General features: G+C 45.4%; 2 protein-coding genes across 2 annotated transcripts in view; both read right to left on the bottom strand.

The window, feature by feature from the left end:
• CHGB (chromogranin B) overlaps positions 1 to 24,232 on the bottom strand; it is an 817,086-nt gene that overhangs the window by 690,039 nt on the left and 102,815 nt on the right. The gene's annotated exons all lie outside the window — the stretch shown is intronic.
• Positions 1 to 24,232, bottom strand: part of CDS2 (CDP-diacylglycerol synthase 2) — a 69,290-nt gene that overhangs the window by 7,945 nt on the left and 37,113 nt on the right. Inside the window, exons 2-12 of the mRNA XM_050745233.1 lie at positions 16,042 to 16,178; positions 14,728 to 14,824; positions 13,300 to 13,397; positions 11,123 to 11,262; positions 7,616 to 7,674; positions 6,913 to 6,995; positions 4,986 to 5,073; positions 4,114 to 4,182; positions 3,136 to 3,288; positions 753 to 872; positions 92 to 195 (exon numbers count right to left, since the gene is read on the bottom strand). Of these exons, the coding sequence (XP_050601190.1) occupies positions 92 to 195; positions 753 to 872; positions 3,136 to 3,288; positions 4,114 to 4,182; positions 4,986 to 5,073; positions 6,913 to 6,995; positions 7,616 to 7,674; positions 11,123 to 11,262; positions 13,300 to 13,397; positions 14,728 to 14,824; positions 16,042 to 16,178 (1,148 nt within the window). The remainder of the gene's footprint in view (positions 1 to 91; positions 196 to 752; positions 873 to 3,135; positions 3,289 to 4,113; positions 4,183 to 4,985; positions 5,074 to 6,912; positions 6,996 to 7,615; positions 7,675 to 11,122; positions 11,263 to 13,299; positions 13,398 to 14,727; positions 14,825 to 16,041; positions 16,179 to 24,232) is intronic.

Raw genomic sequence — 24,232 nt, 5'->3', positions numbered from 1 at the left:
CTTTTCACTGGAACTGAGATGCTGCTAAAATTCTAGAATTGCACCATACTTAAAAATCCACCAACTTGGTTCAGATATAAAGGTACTATACCTGATAAAACTGGCGATGTATACATTGACAAAGGTGGCCATCAGATACTGGCAGTCAAAGCGATCCATGATACCTCCATGGCCAGGAATGGTATTGGCAAAGTCCTGTTAGAGGCAGGGGAAAGACGGGTGAACTTGGGCTCAGCCACTGATCAATCCCAACCTAATGGTCCCACCCCAATGTCTGGCTTCTGTCCTGAGTAGCTGAGGGCAACAGAAGGTGAGAAGTATTAAATCTACTGGTGAGGCTATATTAGGACACAATTTTATTGCATTACAAAATGTTCTTATTTCATTTACTTAATAAAGACAGGAGTCTTGCTATGTTGCTCAGGCTAGTTTCGAACTCCTAGCCTCAAGTGATCCTCCCGGTTTGGCCTCTTAAAATGCTGGGGTTACAGACATGAGCCACTGCCTGGCCCAAAATGTTCTTTTGAAGAAAGCTATTATTAACAAATAAACTGAAAAACAACGATTGCATTTTCCTGAGAATAAAGTATTGTTATTAATTAACTCACCTAAATTCAGTGCATGGGTCAAGATCACACATTAAATGCCAGGGTGTATAGCCCAGTGTTTTGGAGGGAGCAGGGAAGGGGGAGAAAGGCAGAAGATGGGTGAGGAGGGAGTGAGATGAGAGGAACACAAGAGGGTTTTCCTACTTTGATTTTAAAGGCTCGTTTGAATCCACTTGCGAAGAATCCTCCAAAGGGGCCAATGAGCGAGGCAAAGGTGGAGAGGGCGATGCTGTGAATCTGGAAGGGGTACATCCGGACCGTTTTCTGAAAAGAGTAAATGAAGTAAAAGTTAAGGTGCGTACGTGCCCAGTGTTACGGTCTGAGTTGTCAACTCATGTTGAAATTTGACCCCCATTGTAGCCTCACTGGGAGGTGATGCCTAGTGGGAGGTGTTTGGGTCTCAGGGGCAAATCCCTCATAAATGGCTTGGTGCCTTTCTCCTGGTAGTGGGTTCTCTCTGTCAAAAGACGAGATGAGCACTGGCAAATGGGTTGTTATGAAGTGATGAAGCCCCTGGTTTTCCTCTTTGCATGTGTCTGCTTCCACCTTTGACCTTCTCCGCCATGTTACAATGCAGCACAAAAAGCCCTCACCAGAGGCCAGGCAGCAGCCAATGCCACACTTCTCGCACTTCCCAGCCTGCAGAAACAAGCTAAGTAAACCTCTTTTCTTTACAAATTACCCAGCCCCAAGTGTTCTATCAACACTACATTGTTATAATATACCTATAATATATATAATGTGTAAATATATAATAATGCTATAACAACAGACAGACCAAGACATCCAACCTCATAACTCTTTATGAAACTAACTGCATATATGTAGGTTTTTAAATCAATAAAAGGAGTGAATTTTTCCCGTTTTTGTAAATTTCTAATATCGAAGTTAATGGAAAACATTAAAACATTCTGCATTCAATCTGGTGCAACATGCTGTTTTAGTGGAAGTATATAAAGAAAATCCAGCCTTACACAGATACATAGTTGAAAAGAGTATTTTAGTCGTAGTCTCAGATGGTTTTGGGTATTCTCTGACACTACACCAGAGCTTGACAAGCAGTCATTTCTTGAATATTAGGTGTGATATGGAATCCAGAATTCTATCAATGTACTTTGTTCTCTCTTACATTAAAATCCATTGGTCTATCTTATACTTGAATGTATCTTTTACCCATGTATGACTATATAGCACCGTGTATCAGCCATTTTGAAAATAATGGTTCACTGAGTTATGTAAATCTTCCAAATGTAGACACATTTCATTATACAGTGTCAAATATGTTTGTTTTTCTCATGTGATCAACACACACACACACACACACACACACATTAAGAATCATCACAGACCTCATCAGAAAAGGCTTTAAGTATTAGGAAGTTGTCAAGTTCACACTGGCAGGTTAAGTTTTCCAAAATTCTAATGTTCATTTGAAAGCCAAATTTTATCCTTGGTAACAATTACTGTCAGTCATTTTTCTTTTTTTCTTTTTTTTATTTTTCTTGAGACAGTCTCACTCTGTTGCCCAGTCTGGAGTGCAGTGGTGCGATCTCGGCTCACTGCATCCTCCGCCTCCTGGGTTCAAGCAACTCAACCTCCCGAGTAGCTGGAACTACAGGCACACGCCACCACGCCCAGCTAATTTTTTGCATTTTTAGTAGAGACAGGGTTTCGCCATGTTACCCAGGCTGGTCTGGAACTCCTGACCTCAAGAGATCCACCTGCCTCAGCCTTCCAAAGTGCTGGGATTTCAGGTGTGAGCCACCATGCCTAGCTCAGTCATTTTCTTTAAAGTGATAGGCTCACTTCATTTCTTTTCAAGAAAAATGTCTGCCAAATACCCAAGTCTGAAAAATTATAATTTGTTGGTTCTTTCCAAGTAAAATTTACTTTCTTTTCTAGAAAAAAGCAGCTAATTCAGTTCACAAGTCAAACAACTGCACACCTGCTTTCCCTTTAGGCAAGCAGAAATGTTTTACATACTTTCCATTTCAGTAGAGTATTAAAAAGGTGTGTATACAAAGGTCAAGATTTAACAAAATTAGTAACTTTACTATTTCATAGACATTCATTAGAAGAAGTGGCCTGTTGTACTGTGAGTGTGTGGCATTAGGAACCCACTGCCTTAACTCACGTGAAGGCATCAGCAGTTTTAACCACTGTTGCTTTTGCGCCGTATCACAGCAAGTGTCAACACAATGAAAAAGGCAAATAATGTCACAGTCTAATTATAAAAGAGTTGTGACTTCACAGACCCCCCACACTACCCCTGCAACTAAAAGGATCCCACAGCCTTCCAGGGATCCACAGAGCACACTTTGAGAACCACTGGTCTAAACGATCTGACGTTGGGGGAAACATCTTCTGCCCATACCCTGACCTGGCGTGAGCAATTCTCCCTCATCCTGGGGCTTACAGCTTTGGGAAGGAGGAAGCTAGCTTTTTTTGGAAGGCAGGTGGTGCAGGGGGATTTCTCTTTGTAGCCACTGTCCACAGAGGCCGCTGACCCCCTGTGAGTGGCACATACCCAGCCAATGACTGACTGGATCACCCCAGGAATGTTGTACTCCTGCAGGCGAAACAGGTCCGAGGGCTCACAGTCCACAGTGAAGCTGTTGGTGTCGTTGTTGTACTCCACAGGGCAGACGAAGCATCTGTACCCGGACATCACATAGGACAGCTGAGAAGGAATAACAGAGAGACTGGCAAGGAGGTAAGTTCCAGCCATCCAGCCTAGACACGGGCACCTGGTTTGGCCATGTTCCTCAGGGTGCCCAGTACCCTGCTAACTGCAAGCTATGTGCTCAGTGGTTCATGTTTTACCATACATATTTTACCTCAATTTAAAAAAAAAGAGGCTCATGACCCATCACGGTTACACATAGGCACCCAAACACCTAGGCCCCGAAAGAATCTGGGAAAACCTGAAGGGACTGGGTCAAAAAACTATAGGAAGACTCTCCCCATTTGGGGAGCTAGGACCACTTTCCTCGGAATCTCTGAACTCAGTGATAACTGGACAGAGGCCGTGGGGAAGGGGCACAGTGAGAGTCAGACCTCAGGAGGAACAAGGCTGGAAAGCAACAAAGCTGGGCAGGGAGCATGAGGGGCAGTCAGACAGCGCTGAAGAAGGAGGACTGGCCCAGGGGTCAGAAGCACCCACCTCTGGGCAAGGCACATGTAGGAGAAAAGCTGTGTATCTCATCTTCCCTTGGGTGCCCTCACCCTGACCTTGGAACATCAAATGCTTGACAAGAAGGCTACCTGCTGATGTCACCGTGCCTGGGCGTGAGAGGGCACAGAAGGTGCTCTCCAACTGCTAGCACCCTGCCTGAAAGCTGGTGGATGGCTGGCATGGCCAGTGGCCCTCTTCAGGGCAAGGTTGCCATTCAGCAGGACAGAGTCCTGGTCTCCAAAGACACTCTCTAGCTCTGGACAGGCCTTGAAAGGTGGTGTGAGACCTCTGTCCACCCAATCCCTCACACAGCTAGAAGCCACCACCTACCAGAAGGCCAAACACCACAGTAGCAAAGAAGCCCCCAATGAAGCCTTCCCAGGTCTTCTTCGGGGACAGCTGTGGACAGAGAGCAAGTTCTTAGCAAAGGATGTTTTGGTAACTACAGTTTTGGGAACAATAAGTACTTGTTAAGAACCTTTCTTTCATAAAACCCCATTCTCTTAACCATATCACCTTCCAAAGCTCCCCCAAATATGGTTTCCTTGTTCCCTACCTTATACCCTCCCTTTGGTTCCCTTTCTGTTTCAGTCATTCGAATAGTTTTATATTAGAAAACTATATACTAATTAAATGACTACACTCAAATCCAGATCGAAGTCCCAAAAAATGTGTCCCAAAAAGAAGATTATATAAATCTGTAAAAATATTTTCCTTTCTTCTTTTTTCAAGACATGATCTTGCCCTGTCAGTCAGGCTGGAGTGTAGTGGCACTATCACAGCTCCCTGAAGCCTCAACCTCCTGGGCTCAAGAGATCCTCCCATCTCAACCTCCCAAGGAGCTGGGACTACAGGTGCATGCCACCACCATGCCCAACTAATTTTTAAATATTTTAGTAAAGACACGGCCTATGTTCCCCAGGCTGGTTTTGAACAACCTGGCCTCAAGCAATCCTCCTACCTCAGCATCCCAAAGTGCCAGGATTACAGGCATGAGCCACCATGCCCAGCCTATTTTCTTTATTATCTTTTTTTTTAATCAGTTGTCAGTGTTTTCCTTTGGCCTTTCTCCAGGATGACATGAAGACATGGTCACAATACAACACAGGAAGATTTCTTCTGTCTGCCAGGCTGATCTACTCACATTGAGAGCACCACCCTCCCGCTCACAGTGGTATTTCACATTAGGGTAATCCATTTACCTTGATAAGTGGGGTCCGACCAAAGAAAAAGCCAAACATATAGGCCATGATGTCATTACAGATCACACAAGATATGGGGACAATGAACCTAGAAATGAACCAAAGTAAGGATCAACTCAACCAAGGTGACAGTGCCTCAAGAGTACACAAAACAGTGCCATTCTTAAATTCCAGTACCAAAATCACCCATAAAATTCTGATAACCCACTAAGGAGTAAGTTAAAAACATAAAAATACCAAAAAAGTCATACCTAGCACCTGACACAAAGTACACATTCAAGTGTTTACTGAATGACTACTGAATAAGTGGAGATTGCAAACTAAAAGGTCATCTGTCCTTATGATAAAGAAATATACATAAACAATGATAGAAATTTAATTTTAAAAGGAACAAAAAGTTTTCCTTCTTTCCCCCATCCCTATCTCCATTCCCAAAAATAACCACTTCTAATCGTTTCTCATTTTTATTTTCCTAGTGGTTACCTCCCCGATTCTAAATAATATGCTTTAATGTCTAATTACTGACTTTTTTTGCTGTTTATTACTAGCTCTAGTAGGCCCTACCTTTCCCTAGGACTGTATTGAGCATGAAACCCCAACACGCACAGCTAGATTTCCTCTCTGCCCACCCCCTGCTGTTCCAGTCATCCTCACTATGAAAGAGGTGGTTTCCACACTTGCACTCTCTCTCTCCTCACTCTTCCATGCTGACACTTTTTAAAAAGTTCTTTGATTACTGTTTTTTGTTTTGTTTTGTTTTTTTGAGACAGAGTTTCTCTCTGTTGCCCAGGCTGGAGTGCAGTGGCACAATCTCGGCTCACTGCAACCTCCACCCCCAGGTTAAGTGATTCTCCTGCCTCAGCCTCCCGAATAGCTGGGATTACAGGCGCCTGCCACCATGCCCAGATAATTTTTTGTATTTTTAGTAGAGACGGGGGTTTCACTATGTTGGCCAGGCTGGTCTTCAACTCCTGACCTCATGAAATTTAATTGTAAAAGGAACAAAAAGTTCTCCTTCTTTCCCCCATCCCTATCTCCATTCCCAAAAATAACCACTTCTAATCATTTCTAATTTTTATTTTTCTAGTGGTTACCTCCCCAATTCTAAATAATATGCTTTAATTATTTAATATTTAATTATTTAATATCCAGCCTCCCAAAGTGCTGGATTACAGGCATGAGCCACCGCACCCGGCCTTTTACCTTTTCACTAAGATCACCTAGCTGCTTCGGTTGGCCAGTGGTTTCTATCAATGCTGACAGAGGAAACCACTGCATTTTTGGAATAAAATCCACTCAGTATTTGCATATTATTCCCTTGACACACCGCCAGATTCTATTTGCTAATATTTTATTTAGAATGATTTATCTATAATCGCAGCAGAAATGGGGTTATCATTCCTGCTTCTCTCTCCTCATCAGCTTTGGTATAAAGGTTAGATAAAACTCAGCTGTTAACCCATTTGGTCCTGTTTCTTTTTCCAGATATGGAATCTTACATAATTTTCAAAGCTCATTTAAAGTTATTGATCTATTCACATTTTCTTCTTCATGACTTTTAGTACACATTTTGCCAAGAAATCATGAATATTTCCTCTAGGTTTTCAAATCTGTTGCCATACATGTTGCATTGTCTTTGCGTCTTTAAATATTCCTGTACCTGTTAGCCTAGAACAGTGGTTCTCAGAGCATGGGTCCTGTCCAGCAATGTCAGCACCACCCAGAAATGTACTAGAAATTCAAATTCTCAAGCCTACCCCAGATCTAATGAATCAAAAACTCAGGGGTGGAGCTCAGCAATCTGTGTTGTAAGGAGCCCTGCAGAGGATTCTGATGTGGCTCAAGGTAACAGCTACTGGCTTAGAGGGTATCTGTACATGAGAAACATTCACAAAATAAAAGGGAAAATCCACCTCCCAACTCTCACCAGATCATTCCTTCAAATAGGTTGTGGATAACAAGATGTGACTGTGTTACAACAATCAGCAGCGTCACATGGGTCCAGCCAAACTGCAAAAAAAGAAAAATAAACACTACTTACCAGTTTACCTTGAAAGTAACTTCAAAGAACAATCAGTACCAAATAGAAAATTGCTGAGAAACAGGTAGGAAAAATATCTGCTTTTGTATCTGACTTATTGAAAGTGAACAGGTAAGATCAGGCTTCTGAGAGTAACACTTTGTCCCCCACAGCCCACTAGTGAGTGAGCTCTCCCATGCTCTGAAAGCCTGGGTATTTTTCATTTTCTTAGTAGTTATTGAACACCTGGAGCACTCACAGAGGAGCTGTTCTCTAGTGAGTCAGGGAATAAGCGGTAGCAAGTGATGTACCAGACAGGACATCGGCGGGCAATGTCTGAAGCTTCAGCTTGTGCTTTCTCTGGAACCCACCTCAGAGTCCTAGTGGAGAGGCTGCTTAAAGTGTTAACTTAAGTAACAGTGACTGGGTCTAAGTCAATGTAGAGTCGTTAAACCTAAATGGGCATTCTTCCTTCATGCTCTAGATCCTTACAGATCAGACCATGTTCCTGAGTTTTGATTTGTCACAGAAAGCATGAAAGGCTTGTTGAGTTCCTGAAAAACTTTATTTAAATCAAGAATTCTGACACACACACATGCATTTCCTTTACCATGTAGAACTGCAGTCGATAATGCTTCTTGACCAGACTCAGTACAAACATGCAGAATCCTAGTTTGAGGTGGGAGGAGAAAAGAAAAATGAATTATGTTCTGCATTTATCTTTGCCCTTCTTTAGCTATGTTAAGTAGTTCTTTGGCTGATTTATTCCCAGCAGCTAACCAGTGCACAATGTCAAAGCCCAGGGGAGGAAAACAGTATCCAGATAAACAGTCACAAGGAAAAAATAACTCCTCCAAAACAGTAAAAGGAAGGCAGTATTTTATAGTCATGCAGACCACACTAAACTTAGAACATGGTTCATCAGATAGGAATGTTTATTCCTAGAACAGGGACCAGCAAACAGGGGTCAGGCCAGCTGCTTGTTTTTATTAATAAAGTTTTATTCAAGCACAGTTATGTCCATTTGTTTACATATTGTCTATGGCTGCTTTCAAGCTACAACTCAACAGAACTGAGTACAGTCATGCTCTGAACAATGAGGTTCTGGTCAACAACAGACCACATATACAACAACGGTTCCCTAAGATTATAATACCCATTAGATTGTAATACCGTAAGATTTACTAATTACCATATAGTACCTTTTATATGTTTAGATACCCAAATACTTACCATTGTGATATAATTGACTACAGTATTTATTTAGTAAAGTAACATGCTGTACAGGTTTCTACTCTAAGAGAAATAGACTACACATTATAGCCTAGGTGTATAGGAGGCTATATCATCTAGGTCTGTGTAAGTTCACTCTACGATGTTTGCACAATGACAAAATCACAACAATGCATTTCCCAGAACGTAGCCCATCATTAAACAACGCATGGCTGTAATTGCAAGAAAGACCCTATGGTCCCCAAAGCCTAAAATATTAACTGTTTGGAACTTTAATAAAAAGTTTACAGGCTGCTGTGCCTACAGAGTAGCAATTCTTTTATTCCTTTACTTTCTTAATAGACTTGCTTTCACTTTACTCCATAGACTCGCCCCAAACTCTTTCTTGTATGAGATCCAAGAACACTCTCTCGGGGTCTGGGTCTGGACTGCTCTCTGGTAACATGTCTGGTGAACCCTAAAGGGACAATACTGAGGAGACCTCCCCCAACCCAAAGGAAATAGACTGCAGCACTGATTGGCTGACTTTTTTTTTTTCCTGCAATTTAAACTGCTTGTTCCTGTGAACCAACCAGTGATCTCTGGCTGCAGCTCAGAAGAAACAAGAGGGACTGGTGATATAAAAATCTGAATCAGTATTCTAATTCTGGGAACATATTGCAATCAGCTACCAACCCCGTATCAGCTTGGTTCCAACAATTACCCAGTTCATGGAAAGCCTTCTTTAGTTTACTTGGGATAGTTTTGCTTATTTTGCTTTACTGATATGGAATATATTGCTGTTGTACTATTTGTGTAGGAATGCAGGATAAGCTTACTCAATGTTCTCTTAAACACTTACAAAATCTTGCAGATATCACTTTGTGTCCCAGTTGTGAATGGCCCTCACCATACTGACATTTTCTGACTGAGCTCCTCTCTATCCTGAATACGAGAGACCTCGATAGGTAGGCAGGAATATCATTGCCCCTAATCAGCCTGAAGAAGTTACAGAGGATGGATCTTCATCCCTCTGCAACCCTTAGGATTAAGGGTTCTCTTATAAAAGTGATGGGGGAAATGTCAGAGGCATTTGAACTAGAGTAACTCCATCTTGAATAGCAGCTGGGTAAAATCAGGCTGAGACCTACGGGGTCTGCATTCCCAGACCGTTAGGCATTCCAAGTCACAGGATGAGACAGGAGGTCGCACAAGATACAGGTCATAAAGACCTTGCTGAGAAAACAGTTTGCAGTAAAGAAGCCAGCCAAAACCCTCCAAAATCAATATGGCAAAGAGAATGACCTCTGATCGTCCTCATTGCTACACTCCAATCAGTGCCATGGCAGTTTACAAATGCCATGGCAATGTCAGGAAGTTACCCTATATGATCTAAAAAAGGGAGACATGAATAATCTACCCTTTGTTTAGCATATAATCAAAAAATAACCATAAAAATGGGCAACCAGCAGCCCTTGGGGCTGCTCTGCCTATGGGGTAGCCATTCTTTTATTCCTTTACTTTCCTAATAAACTTGCTTCCTCTTAAAAAAAAAAAAAAAAAAAGGTTTGCCAACACCCGTCCTAGTATTCACAGGGCTGGGAGAAGAGGGATCCACATGGTATAGGGTCAAGACCACCTTTTTATCTCTCTCACAGTGACCTAGATGGTAGCAAAACATGTCTGCAGACCCCTTCTCCAGGAAGGAAAGGAACCTTTACTCATAAATATGCAGAGCCCCTCAAAAGCAGTCCTGCCCAGAAATAAGTATGTCGCTGTTCCAGACCCCTGACCTCCCACTGTGGAAGGCTGCTTTCGGCGTCTGCAGCATACTCTCTGAATATCCTCAATGGCAGCAGACCCCTTCGCAGATTTTATATTTTAATAGTCAGGTGTCATTCACAGAAGTATTGCTATCAAGCTGATCAAAAATAGGTCAGACTGACGTTGCGGACAGAAGAAATTTTTCTGTACCTCAAACTAGCTTTGAAGGCAGCTATGAAAAATTATCAGCATTATTAGAATTAGTACGTGGCCTCAGCTGAGTTTATATTAATATAACGCTTTAATGTTTGTGAAGTTTTAAAGTATTTGATTTAATCCAGAGTAACCCTGCAGTTTTAGCTCTAGATTACAAAACAGCTGAGACTCAGAAACATTAGGTTCCTAGCTCCCTCTGAGGTTGCAGTCTTTTTAAGCCTAAATCCAGTAAAATTTCCACCATGCTACAATGTCACCCAAGGCGGTCTCCTAAAACGACTCCCCTAAAGATGGTAAGTTCCTAGATGATTTTTGTTTCAGTCCCACTGCAGAATCTTTGCCAACAGGAGAGTCAAGACAGGACCATGCTGTGCTGTTCCTCAATGGTGGCTGAAACACAGGGGCAGGTGGCACAGGCTACAGTCCCGCCCCCACACTCCGTTTCTCTTAAAAGAGCTCCTACAAGGGCAGGCGTGTGGCTCACACCTGTAATCCCAGCACTTTGGGAGGCTGAGGCGGGCCAATAAGTTAAGCTCAGGAGTTCGAGACCAGCCTGGCCAACATGGCAATAGCCTGTCTCTGCTGAAAATATAAAAATTAGCTGGGCATGGTAGCATGCACCTGTAGTCCCAGCTACTTTGGGACCTGAGGTGGGAGGATCACTTGAACTCGGGAGGTAGAGGTTGCAGTGAGCTGAGATCATGCCACTGCACTCCAGCCTGGGTGACAGAGTGAGACCCTGTCTCAAAAAAAAAAAAAAGGAAAGACCTGCTACAGCCTGACATAAAGCGTCAGCTCTGCTCCCCTGCATGGTCGGAGTTAATGTCACAAAACTGTACACTAACCAAGAAATTCCCCAATTCCTACTTGACAGACATACAAAAACAATACAGACACAAGAAGTGGTGAACTGCTTAATGCATACCTATTAGATAGAGAGTAAAGGAAATGAACCGGTGGTATTTACTGAGAATCCGCAAAGGCTCTTCTCTCTGGACCAGGGTGAAGAAGTAATCCGTCACTGTCTCACCATAGAAGAAATAGTTTACACACAGGAGAAAGTACCTGTAAATGAAGACAGGTCATTGCCGCGGGGAGCACCCTTGCCTTTACAGCAAGGCAGTCAGACATCCCAGAGGAGGGGACAGAGGGCAGCAGAATACCCTCCACCCTTGAGCCCCCCAGCACAGCTCACAGAGGGACAGGCAGACCACAGTTTCCTGCTCTCTGGTGACACCACAGGTGAGAAATTTATCTAGAAACAGACAGCAGCTTTCATTCACTCTCCATTTCTCCCAAACTTGAGACTCCATTTTTGCCCCTTTTGTAGCATTCCCATACCTAACTGAGGGATCCTTGAACCATACGACCTTCAAAAACACGCCCCATCCTGCTTCCCCAGTCTCGTTTCCACTCTTCCCAACAGGAACTCCTTCACTCCTATCACAATGGTTTCTTCCAGCTATGCCGCCTGTCTGCTGTTCTCCTGCCTTCTTCCTGCTCCTGACATTCTCTTTGCATCTCCATTTTTTCACTCCTTGCTCAAATGCCATTTTATTCATAAAACTTTGCATGACCTAACATGACATCTGCCTCCCCTGCATTTATTTCTATAGCAAGTAATATGTGATTATCTGACTAAGCAATTCATGATGCATCTCCGTCTCTGAAGCCTGGCTCTGACACAGACCTTCCGCTAGCGTTAACTCTTCACTTGTGTATCCTCTCTCCTCAACTGGCGTTCATGAGAAGAGAAACCATCCCTTGCAGCCTCCACAGTACTGCCGAGTATGGGACTGTGCAGCCACCACTGCAAACCCCCAGCAAGGATCTTGAGACAGAGAAGAAAGTGGAGAGCTTTTCTTTCCCATTCTTTTTTTAAAATTATGAAGTACAAAAACTTCATATTTCGTTTCTTTTCTGTTACATGGAAAAAGCTTTCTTTGTAAAGTGACCACAGCCAGGAGTCAGGCCTTCTGAGTATGTTAACAAAACGCAAAACACTGCTTTTCAGCTAAAGAACAGCCGCAACAGGGACCTGCATCTTAAGCCACGAGGCAATCACAGTTCCATCTGGAGGCTGGGAGGCAGCCCATGCTGTTGAGTGACAGGAAACACCTCAGGAAGTGGGTGCCCAGCCTACATCTGAGCACATCGGCTTCCTTGACGGTGACCAGGTTGCTGGGGCAAAAACCACTACTCTCCAGCCGGCTAAGTCATGGCCTCAACCCCTGTATCCCCCGCACAGTGGGGTGAGAAGGTCCACATTTGCCCCAGGTCTTCTCAGCATTGTGCAGTGCTCTGCTCAAAAGTCACCACCTGAGAATACTATAGCCAATAAAGCAGAGAGTTTCAGATCAGAAAGGGGTCTCAGACATGTACTACAGGTTTTTCTTTCGTTTTTGCTTTAAGAAAGCTGAGTCCTAAGAAACAGAGAAAGCCAACTTTCCCAACAGAGCCCAGATCCCATGCATTCAGTCTCACTCCTGTCCACTCTGGCACTCAAAACACCTCTGATGAAGTAGGGCTCAAACACCAGTCTGGAAACCACAAAGTCTCAACCATCTGTCTTAGATATAAGGAAACCAAGTTCCAGGGATAACAAGCAAAGCCGGCAGCACAACCTAACAACTTCCAGACAACTCTAGTGGGATGCTGAGATATGACAGCATGAAAAATATACTGATCTAGAAAAACGGGATCATCATGCAGAGTTTAAGGAATCCAAATACCGAGGCAAACACAGTCACAGAATGCAGCCCATCTGGTTTCTTCTCAGGAAGAGTCCAGACTTCAAGTAACTATTAAAGACTAATCCAAGGCCAACCACACAGTCTGGCCTATGAAATACTCAGGTCTCAAAGGCACTGTGCAAGTCTGCAGCAATCACCTCCTTTTTTCTGCTAACATTCTCTTACCCATTTCTTTACTCGTTGCTCAAATGCCATTTTCTTCATAAAACTTTGCATGACCTAACATGATATCTGCCTCCCCAGCATTTACTTCTATAGCAAGTAATAGAAATACCCACCATCACTGTCAATACCTGCCAAAAAGCACATCATCCAAATTCTAAGGGCCTCTGTTAGGCGGAGAGCTTACCAGCTGAGGGTCCTGAACCAGGGCAGATCATAGGAGTGGTAGACGTTGTAGCCAATAGTGATTATCTCGTGGAAACACTTAATCTGAACACACATCACCTGTGGGACACAAAACATTCACTGACACCCCAATTCTTATGATTTTTGGAAATGGAAACCAACAGGTCATAAGCCTTCCAGAAAATCCATTGTACTTAAGAAAAATATCAGGCTTCCAATGGTTCTGCTTGCTTCCTCTTCCTTCCTCTCTCACACCATCCCACAGAGCAGTGCAGCCCTCTGTGTAACAGGGAGTAGATCCAATTTTCCACTCACAATAAAATACACACCCTGATATTTCAATTAACTTTTTTATTTTTTAAGACAGGGTTTCACCATATTGCCCAGGCTGGTCTTAAACTCCTGGGCTCAAGCAATCCACCTGCCTCAGCACCCCAAAGTGCCAGGATTACAGGCGTGAGCCACTGTGCCCAGCCAAAAAGACTTTTTTTTAAAGTAGAGACGAGGTCTCACCTTCTTTCCCAGGCTGGTCTTGAACTCCTGGGCGATCTTCCCCACTTGGCCTCTCAAAGTACTGGGATTACAGGTGTGAGCCGCCATGCCCGGCCCTCAATTAACTTTCTATTCTAGAACCTCCTTTTTAACTTTTTATTCTAGAACCTCCGAGGATTCAACCAATCCATTCTCCTTTTGACTTTGAGTACTTTAAAAGTCTCATCTGCTTTGCTCACATGCAGCTGATGGTCACCTGACCCGTCCAGGACAGTGGGAAGACAGAGAGAGCAGCTCTGTGGACTGGGATTTCTTAATAAAGGCTCTACACCCAGGAGGGAGGCCCCACGAGAACAAGAAACAAAACCAGGAGTCACATAGAGACATGGCTAGGGTAAAATTTTACAGAGTTGGAATAATAAAGTCGGTTGTTTGTTTTGAGACAGAGTCTCACTCTATTGCCCAGGCTGGAGTGCAGTGGTGTGATCTCAGCTCACTACAACCTCTGCCTCCTCGGTTCAAGCGATTCTCCTGCCTCAGCCTCCTGGGTAGCTTGGATTACAGGTGGCTGCCACCACGCATGGCTAATTTTTGTATTTTTAGTGGAGACAGGGTTTCACCATCTTGGTCAGGCTGGTCTCGAACTCCTGACCCTGTGATCCGCCCGCCTCCACCTCCCAAAGTGCTGGGATTACAGGCGATAAAGTCAGTTTTTTAAATGAAGATACATCTTCAACCATAAACAACTAGCCTACATCAATGGCCCTCCAGGTGGCTACTGAAAAGTGGGAAGTCACAGATGTTCTATGGCAGAGGTTTTCTGAGCAGCCTGGACCCCTGTCAGTTCCCCCAACCAACCCAATACCTGGCACTTAAGACAACCGGGCCTGCAGCAAAAACTGAAAGGAAAACTAAAATAGTATGAAATGGCACTTACGATTATCATTAAAACCATTGGTCCCAGGTAAATGATGATGAAGAAAAATGCAATCATGGCCAAAGTCAGGATGCCTCTCACCCACCAGTTCTTCCATCTATGTCAGAGTAGGGGAAGGAGAAAACACCAGTTAAAAACACCAATGCACAAACTCAAGGGACATGGATCTTTCTGAGATTTGAGGGCCCTGAGCTCAGTCCTTTCCAGATTCACCTTGACGGAAGCACCAGCCACATGCTGGCAGGAGCAGGGCCACAGTACCAATGCCTCAGCCACAACCAAACTTGGCAGAAAAATACACCTAGCTTATATCTTAAAGAAGGTATCAGGCAAAAAACAAACAAACAAACAAAAAACCAAGGGAAATGTAGTACCCTCTGCTTCTGTATCCACTTGGATGGTTTCTACAGCTGACTATCTGAAGAAAAAAAAACTTTTTTTCCGACAGCAGGATCCTACACTGTACTGCCCTGAATAATTATGGGAACAACAGTAACATTATGCAATGATAATAACAGCTACCACAAATATGCATAAGGTAATTTTATGAGGACTTTACATATATTAACACCTTCAATCCTCAACACACTTCGCTTTTATAGACGAAGAAACAGAGGCACAGGTTGAATAGCTGGCAAACAGTAAAGCTGGGATCTGAATCCAGGGGTCTGGCTGCAAAGTCCACGCCCTTAACCACTGCACAATTCAGACTCCCAAGGGCACAGCTGGAGGCACACATAGGAACATTGAGATAATGCTTTGGGGTCTTATAAGTTGTTTTTGATCTACTCACATAGCTGTGTTAAAAGAACTAAGTTCTCAAGGGCCAAAAGTTTTAACTAGATTCACCTAGGTTAAGATGTTTCCCAGTTCTTCCTGGAGAATTTAAGGAATTGTTCACAATGGATGTGGGAGAGAGAAACTAAACTGAACTGGAAACATGGACTCCTCAGTGAAAAGCAGCCTTCCATTAATCATAAACCCAAGGCCGGTTTCCTGTGCTGTGCAGTGTCTGCTGACCTCACCCACCTCCATCCCTCCTGTCCCCTCTTCCTCTTTGGACTGCACTTCCTAGTCCAGTCTGGAGCACCCATCCAGGGCCAGATCCTTCCAGCCTTGGTTGCCCTCCCCTCCTGGTCACTGTGCTCACTGCCACCGCTAAGCACTAGATTACACTCAATGGAGCCTGGAGCAGCGGCATGGGAGGCTGAGGCAAGGGAGCAGGCCTGCTCTGCAAGACCACGGGCTCTCTGCAGGCTCTTCCAGGGCACTTGGACATGGTGCAAAGCCCCCAACAAGCACCTGCCAGGTTACCTTGAAGACAAGTTGGAAAGGGCCCTATTGAGGACCTCCGGGGTATCATCTGCAGAGACTGGCAGGGGTGCAGATTCTGCCCGGCTTTCACTGTCCGATGCAGTCTCTCCATCTACCTTTGCTTCTGACTCTGACTCCTATGTGGCAGAAATATAGAAGAGAAAAAGGTCAAAAGTGCTGAGTCGACCATTGAGAAGTCTATGCTTGTCATGAGAGATATATGGGGAAAGACTCCAAACAGGGCCTAAGAACCTGGCACAGTCAGGTGATGGGACCGACAGGACTAGCAGCAATCCTGACACTATTGTGACATGTGCCGAGGTGGCCAGCCGCACTCTGCTGGAAGAGAGGTGTGCATCTGCACCATGTACCATCTGCTCAACTGCAGAGGACAGATCCAGAAGACAGAACATGGCTCCTTTGTATCCAAAGAATGCAAAAGGGAGGCAGGGACTGGTTTTACCAGGAGGTTATCCCTGAGCCTGCTAGGGCAGTAAATGGCACTGACCAGGCTCTCTCAGGGGAAGCCAGGTAGTGTGAGCTATTGCCCCGGTAGACCCATTAATGTCAACATGCCCCAAGTCCACAGTGTTATTTCTGGACTTCACTAGAGCACTCTGTGAGGTCAATCACAGTCAGTGTGGACGACGAACCAGACAGCCTACTCCAGCCAATGCTTGAGCCAGGACTGGTACACCTCAGTCCTTTCCCTGCCACCAAGCCCTGGGTGTCAAAAGACCCGAAGGAACTCACCCTGCTCCCAGCCTGGGTGAGGGAACCAGAGCCATGCCGGCAGTAAGCTCTTTACCCAAAGTATCAAGGGACGGGATATTCTGAATCCTCCTAGGAATCATCCTACTACTCAAGTCTTTTCTTTCATAAGGGAATTTAGAATAGCTGCTATGAGAAGAGGTGGAGGAGAAATTAAATCACTTAGAGTAACAACACTACTTAGTATCTGTATAGCATGCACGGTCTGAAGAGCCTTTCCCATGCCTGCAAGCTTCAGAGCAGTACTGGGAGGAAGGGAAAGGACAGAAGCCCCATTTACAAATAAGAAACAGGATCTGGGAAGTTCAACATGTAGCCCAATGTCTCATATTAACCCAGGTCCTCTGACCTCCCTGATGATTGATAAATACATGGAATTGAGCACTGTTTCACATGTTCATTGGCCATTTGGATATCTTCTTTTGTCAAGTGTTTTTCAAATTATTGGCGAGTTTTTCTCGGAGTTTTCTGCCTTCCTTTTTTTATTGATTTGTAGTGGTTTATGTGCTCCAGATTTGAGTACTTTGTGTTACCAATATGTTCTCTCAGACTGCTCTAACCCCCACCTTCACCTCAGGCAAGGTTAGACACTCCAGTTATTTGCTTTCTTAACACTCGGACCTTCTCCCTCTCAGCGCTGGCCACAATGGGGACTTTCATAAATGTCTCCTTGGCTGACAATAAACTCCTTAAAGACAAGAACATAACTTCTTGTTCTCATTATCCCCATGCGTGGCACACAGCAAGACACTAATGGATGGAAAGAGAAGAGAGGAATTAGGTCCAGGTGTGTAAAGAAAAACCCAGCTCCTGCCCTCAGGGAGACAGCTCTTTCTAAATTAATTTACAACTGTGACAAGACAGAGGGCCTTAACTAGTGCAGATTAGCAAAACAGAAACACAAAACAGATTAGCAAAACAGAGGGCCTCGCCTAGTGCAGACTGCTGATAAAAAAGAGACAGCTGGCTTTGGTAAAGGCCTGATAAAGACGCCTCATCATTAGGATCCGAGAGGAAGAGCCACAGCTTCTGACAACAGTGACTGCTCCCTACTCTGCCACAGCCGAGCCAGGTGGCTCTGGATAAGTCATCCAAGTGCCTCTATACTTTGGCGTCTTCACCTCATAAAAGGGGCCTATTAAGGTAAGGACCCTCCTTCCAGTGGGGATTCCTTGAAGAGGTATAACCGAACTCTCACCCGGAGCTGTGTCCCAGTACACCACTCCAGAGGTTCTGAAACACAGTAAGGTCTCCAGAGTCGCCCCTCTCCAGGGAGACTAAATGAAGACGAAGCATTCAGAACAGCTGTCCAGTCTTTATTTCAACATTGACACCCACACACCATCGGCAACCACCAGTTGCCAGTAATATTACGGTAATCATTATGAGTTACAAGGTAATGATGCTGCCTGATTATCTGGCTCTGACCTCTAAAATCTCGGGCCTCAAAATGCTAGCACCTGGACCCCACCGAGACTCCCACAGATGCATTCCAAGAGCCTCTAGAAGCTGCAGGGACTGTGCTCCAGCACAGCAGGCGAGAGGGCACTCACACACAGAAAGCTCCGCACAAGGTTATTTTTAACTTATCCATCCTGTTGTCAAGGAGACTCACAAAGGCTGCTAGTTCCCCAGGCAGGGAAGGACAGGAACGGAACCCAGGCAGCGTCCTGAGGGAGGAGCAGGCAGCTGCAGCTCCGTGCTAAGAGCCTCTCTGGATTTCCCGTTAGCCCAGCACTGCATCCTGCAACACTGTCAGACCTGACTCCTCTCCTTCCTTGTAGGAAGGGGTGAAGTGAAGAGGGGTATCCGGAAGCAGGGAGTAGTAAAAGGAGATAGAGAACTGTTACAAAGATACCGCAACTATTGTTACCAAGACCTCAGAGGGACTGATCTGAACAACTAAGAAATGAAGTAATCACCTGAACAAACAAGGCTGAAAGAGATTCACTTTCTAGGTTTCCCCTGCCTTTAAGTGAGTAACTCCAGGTTCCCTGGGCCTCACCTGGGCCTACTAAGGAAGCATCCTCTGAGCAGGAGACCAACACAGACCACGCTCTCCCAAAAGCTGAGATAGAGCCGAACATGTGCCAAGGGCAAATCCCTGTGAGGGGGGAAACTGCACAGCCTGGGGAAGACACAGAGGAGGAGGGGGGGACAGGTCAGCCAGCCACCCAGCTCCTGATGTCCTATGGATGCCAAAGGGAACAGAAACGAGAGAACGTGGGGGTCTGCAGTCTTCTGGCTCCTCCCCACCCCGTGGACAAAGGCATTCTGCTTGGGGAAACAACTGCTCACACCTGGGAAAAGGAAGCTGAGTGCCAGCAGCAGCTTCCACAGAGGGTCCGGAAGGAGGCAGGACCTGGAACCCATGCTCCTTCCCACAAGAAAGGTGGTACATTCTGAACATGTTCATCAGTTTGCTCCTCTGGGGCACAGCGAGGCGGGAAGATGTCAAGGAAAACTTTCTGCAGAATGAGGCAGCAGCCAGTCTAGGAAAGCAAGGCCCAGGGCCGGCTCTGACACTCATGATACGCAGCACAGGCCTCCATCCTCTGGTCTTCAGTGGGGAAAGGACTCCCTATCTCGGAAGGTTGTTGGGATGACCAATGTGACCTCAATGAAAGACTATGAAAACTATAAAGTACTGAATAGCAGCAGGTGCCTGCCGCACTCCCCACAATAGCCTAACCACAGCACACAGGACAGAAGCACGAGAGCCTAAAACACCCACCCCAGACAAGCTGGACACCCTTCCCAAGGAGAGCATCAGGCCTTGCTGGGGCCAACTGCTAATAAATGATCTGGGCACAGCATTTGCCTACCTTGCTTCAAGCTCTTTCACACCGGCAGCCCCGACTCAAAACTGTGTAAGTGGTGTCTAAAACACAAGGGCTAACCATTAAAGCAACAGTCCATGCTAGTAGACTCTGAAGCTGAACCATCTGCCAAAGTGTGGGAGGAAATCTTAGGACTTGTTCCTACTTACCTCATTCTTTTCTTTCCCATGTATGCTTTGTAATAGGTGTTATCAGGACACATGTATATGTTCATGAGTGTAAATTGGGACACATGGTAAAAACACCATATACATGTCAGACATGGCGGTGTGTCAGGGGCCAGGAGTTACCTGTTCACCACTGCACTGAGCGGTGTCTGGAACATAGCAGGTGCCCCAAGATTTGCTGAACTGATGAGCTAATTAATTCTACTTGACCTATGATGGACCAAAGTGTCCAGACTACACTGAGATATGATAGCACACACTTTCCTGCTCGTGTGCCTGACTGGTGCCCCTGCAGCAGCCCTGGAAGCAGGACCAGACCAGCATCCACTCCTGCCTTGCTCCTGGTGGGAGGCGAGACCAGCACGGCAGGGAGAGGCTGCCATGCCTCTTCCGACTCATACCCACCCAGCTCCCAGGCACCCCTCCTCCTTCCTTCCCTTTCGATCCCGAGGGCCAGGAACAGAGGCCAAGTGGGGCAGACCCTCTCAGGTTCTCTCTCAACCACCGCCCATCTTCCCACAGTTCCTCAGCCACTTCCCAAGGGGGCTGTAGTGCTAGAATAAACAGGAAACAAGAGTGATGTTTTAAAGGAAGGGGGAAAGCTCCTCTGAGGGCCCACCCCTTTTGGTTTACATAGACCCTCTAGGGAAAGGCAGAAGCACTTAGGATGAGGGACACATATAGTGTCCTGTGCACTAGGGGCTCAGTAAGAGCCATTAGCATTTTTGGAGAAACTCATGCTCAGAAAGCTTCTCCACCAACTGCCCAGAAGCTTCCATACACACAGCACTGACTCGAAGATCAGAACAGAACAGAAGCAAGAGAAGGCAGTGAGGCAGGACCAGAGGGAGCAGTGGGCAGGAGGGGATGTTCCTGCCTCAGCCTCCCAAGTAGCTAGGATTACAGGTGTCCGCCACCACGCCTGGATAATTTTTATATTTTTAGCAGAGATGAGGTTTCGCCACATTGGCCAGGCTGGTCTTGAACTCCTCACCTCAGGAGGAAGGAAATTTCATTAAAAGGCGGAGTTCAAGGTACTGGTGGGTTATACCTCCAACAACTCTGCCTTTCCCACTGACACTGCATTCAAATTCACAAGTTTCACTGACTAACTCCATAACTTACACAACTTTTTGCATTGCTTTATATACAAATTATCAACTTTCTCCTGGAGGAAAGTCATTAGTCTAAGCCTAACCTTTCTGCTGAATACTATGGCCTCCATCTTCTAGATCAAGCCCTGTGGCCAGTTGCCAGGGAGGGCAACACCCCACTCACACAGACAGGATCCTAGGAGAGAAATTACCAGAGATGGGTCTATCCTTAATAAGCATCCTTAATAAGTGTCAGGGACTTAGGTGGCCATCTCAATGAAAAAGCCAAGTAGCCTTTCATCTGAGTTCCTACTGAAAAAAAAATATACATATATATGTGTGAGAGTATGCATCTGTGTGTGTGTATTGTTAGGAATAACAAAGAAATACTTTAGCCCTAATACTAACTCCATTTGGCAAGTTCAATTGTCAGAACAAAACACCAAGCAGAAGGAGGACCCCACTCTGAATGAATTTACAATCATCCCCAGCATGGCCATACCCTGTCCTTCAAAAGCCTCATAGCAATAATGGGATCCAAAGCTACCCAGATGGACAGCTTCACTTCTGGCATCTCTAACAGGTTAACTGCACTCAGAGAAAGGACAAGAAAATACATGAATGTGGCAGATTCAGCTTCTTAAAACCTAACTCTGGCTGTGAGCCATTTTGCCTCCAGATAAAGCTATTTACAAAGGACCACAGGGGACTTGGTAGAGGACACACCACTGGTGGCAAAGGACAACTGTCCCCAGGACAGTCACACTCGGAGCCAGCCATGTGCTCGCCATGCCCTCTCTTCCTACCTCCTCAGAGACTCACTCCATTGCCCTCCCCATCTTCTCACCTCTCTCCCTCACTACAGCCCTACTTACAACCATCTAGGCAGGCTCAACAAACAACTTTTGACAGCTCATCCAACCAATACACTTTTTTCCCCACTTCATGGGTAAACCTCTGGGAAGAGCTGTCGACATTTCATGTCCCCTCCCTGGCTGTGCATCATTCCTCAAACCACAACAACCCAACTTCAGCCCCACCTGTTCCACTGAAGCAGCTCTTCCAGGTCAACAAGGACCTTGTCACAAAACCCACCGGGTACTCAGTCCTCACCTCGTTCAATCCCTCAGCAGCTTTTAATGCTATTATTGAAAAACACTCTTCCTCTGGCTTCCAAGCAGCACCTCCCCCTAGGTTTCCACCTGCCTCTCTGGCCAGGCATCTTTAGCTGGCCTTCTCCTTAGGAACTGCCTCTTCCTCGGCCTGTCCCTTCATTTGAGGGTTCCTTGGGGTTGGTCCTAAGCTCTCTTATTATTCTGCTGCCTCCCACTCTCCCTGAGTTTTCCCATTCATTCTCATGCTCCCTGCTGTCTCTTCTTGAGCTACAGACCCTAACTCTAAATGCCGAATAGATGTCTCCACAGACACCTAAAACTCAACGTGTGTCCAAAACCAAGCTCATCATCTCTTCCCACAAACGTCTTCCTTCTACTAGGTGACCTATCTTAGCAAATGGTACCCTTTACCCTGAATTCTCAAGAGAACAAGGTGGCCATCACCCTTAGTGGCTCCTTCCTCAGCTTGTAGATCTCCAAAACAGCTGTCAGCTGCATCCACTCATTATGCCACCCGTCATTCCCGTAATTCAAGCCAACATCATCCCTCCTCTGAGTAACTGCAACAGCCTAACTGGCTACCTCACCTTCAGCCTAGAGTCCATTCCCACCTACACTCTCGCCACTGCAGCACAAGGATCTTCCCAGAAATTCTGATTGTGTCACTCTCCATCCTGAACCCCTCCCACAGCTCCCCAGTACCTAGATAACAGCTCTTTAAAATGGCGTACAAGCCCCTTGGGATCAGGGTCTTATCTACTCATCCAGCCTTATCTCTCATTGCCATTCTGAACTAGAGTCAGTTTCTAGAACAGGTTGTACTTTCTCACCTTTAGGATTTTTGCTACTGTGTTCCTATCTAAAACAGTCTGCACACCACCCTCTACTGAAGCCCACTTCTCTTCCGGCAAATCTTCATTGATCCTTTAAGAGTTCCCTTTCTCTCCAAATCTTCCCCAGCTGCCTGTGTGTCCCAGCGGCCCCTGTCCTTCCTTAGGAGTGCTCCCCACCATGGTTCATGCCTGTAATCCCAAAACCTTGGGAGGCCAAAGTGGGAGGATTGCCTGAAGTCTAGGAGGTTGAGGCTGCAGTGAGACCTGATCACGCCACTGCATTCCAGCCTAGACGACAGAGCAAGACCCTGTCTCAAAACCAAAAAACAAAAAAGGACTGCTTCCCACACGGCACAGTCTCCACCTCAAGACCATCATCTCTCTGGGGGAGCCATGTGGATATCCTCACCACTGTACCCCCAGCACCTGGCCTGGCACCTAGAACCACATCTGCATAGGCAGCCACAGTCAATTATGTTGAGAGAATCCAGGGTTTGCTACAGTGGCAGGTACAGCTGGGCGACATATAGCATAGGCCAACCATTCATTTTTGCACTCAATAGCACTATAGGAGGCATTTTAGGGCTGCAGCCAGCTGTCCCACTGTTTATCTCCCCGTCTTCTTAGGCGTTTGTGGCCAAATGTATCCTAAGTGATACGGGGGTTTCCCAAAAAAGTACAGGGTCTGTATGTCTCAGAAAGGACAAGGAAAACCTGTCTGAAATCCAGTTTCTAGGAATGCAAGGCTTTCTAATTCAAATACATACAGTTGTATTGAGTCCCAACCTCTGCACAACTGCCAATCTCATACATTAAACCCATAATTTTTGTGACAAGGAATGATCAGGAATCCTTCTTTCTCCCAACACTCTCTCACACCTTGCCCATTAAAGCCTCCTTCTGGAGTAAATGCATCTGTTTACTAACAGCAAGCATATAACTATAAATGTGAAAGAGTTGCAGGAAGTACCAACCTCCATCACAAGCCATTACTTAATTCAGAACAGAGACTATCAGAGACAGGAAAACCACTCAGGTCCCCAGGAGGCTCTGCCAATGGCTCTGTTCTGATGACATCACTTGTTTTCCTATTGTCTTCCAGGGTTAGGGGAAAGACACCAAAAATCAGAAGCCCCACTGGAGTTCATTAGGTCCTCCTATTATCAGTTTCTTAGTCGGGCATCTCTCTTTAGTATTTAAAGGAAAATTAGTTTTCAGCCTTACTGGGAAAGGAAGGAATTTTTTTTTTTTTTTTTTTTTTTTAGTTTATTAAGATAAAGCTCTTCCAAGAAGGGAATATGTCGAATACTGCCAAAAGATCTAGTAAGATGGAGAAGAAAAACATATTTGCAATCTCAAAACTGGGCTCAA

This window comes from Macaca thibetana, chromosome 10, assembly GCF_024542745.1.
Source record: "Macaca thibetana thibetana isolate TM-01 chromosome 10, ASM2454274v1, whole genome shotgun sequence".
NCBI lineage: Eukaryota > Metazoa > Chordata > Mammalia > Primates > Cercopithecidae > Macaca > Macaca thibetana.
The sequence above is the reverse complement of the archived record's forward strand: the minus strand, read 5'-3'. Positions and strand labels throughout refer to the sequence as shown.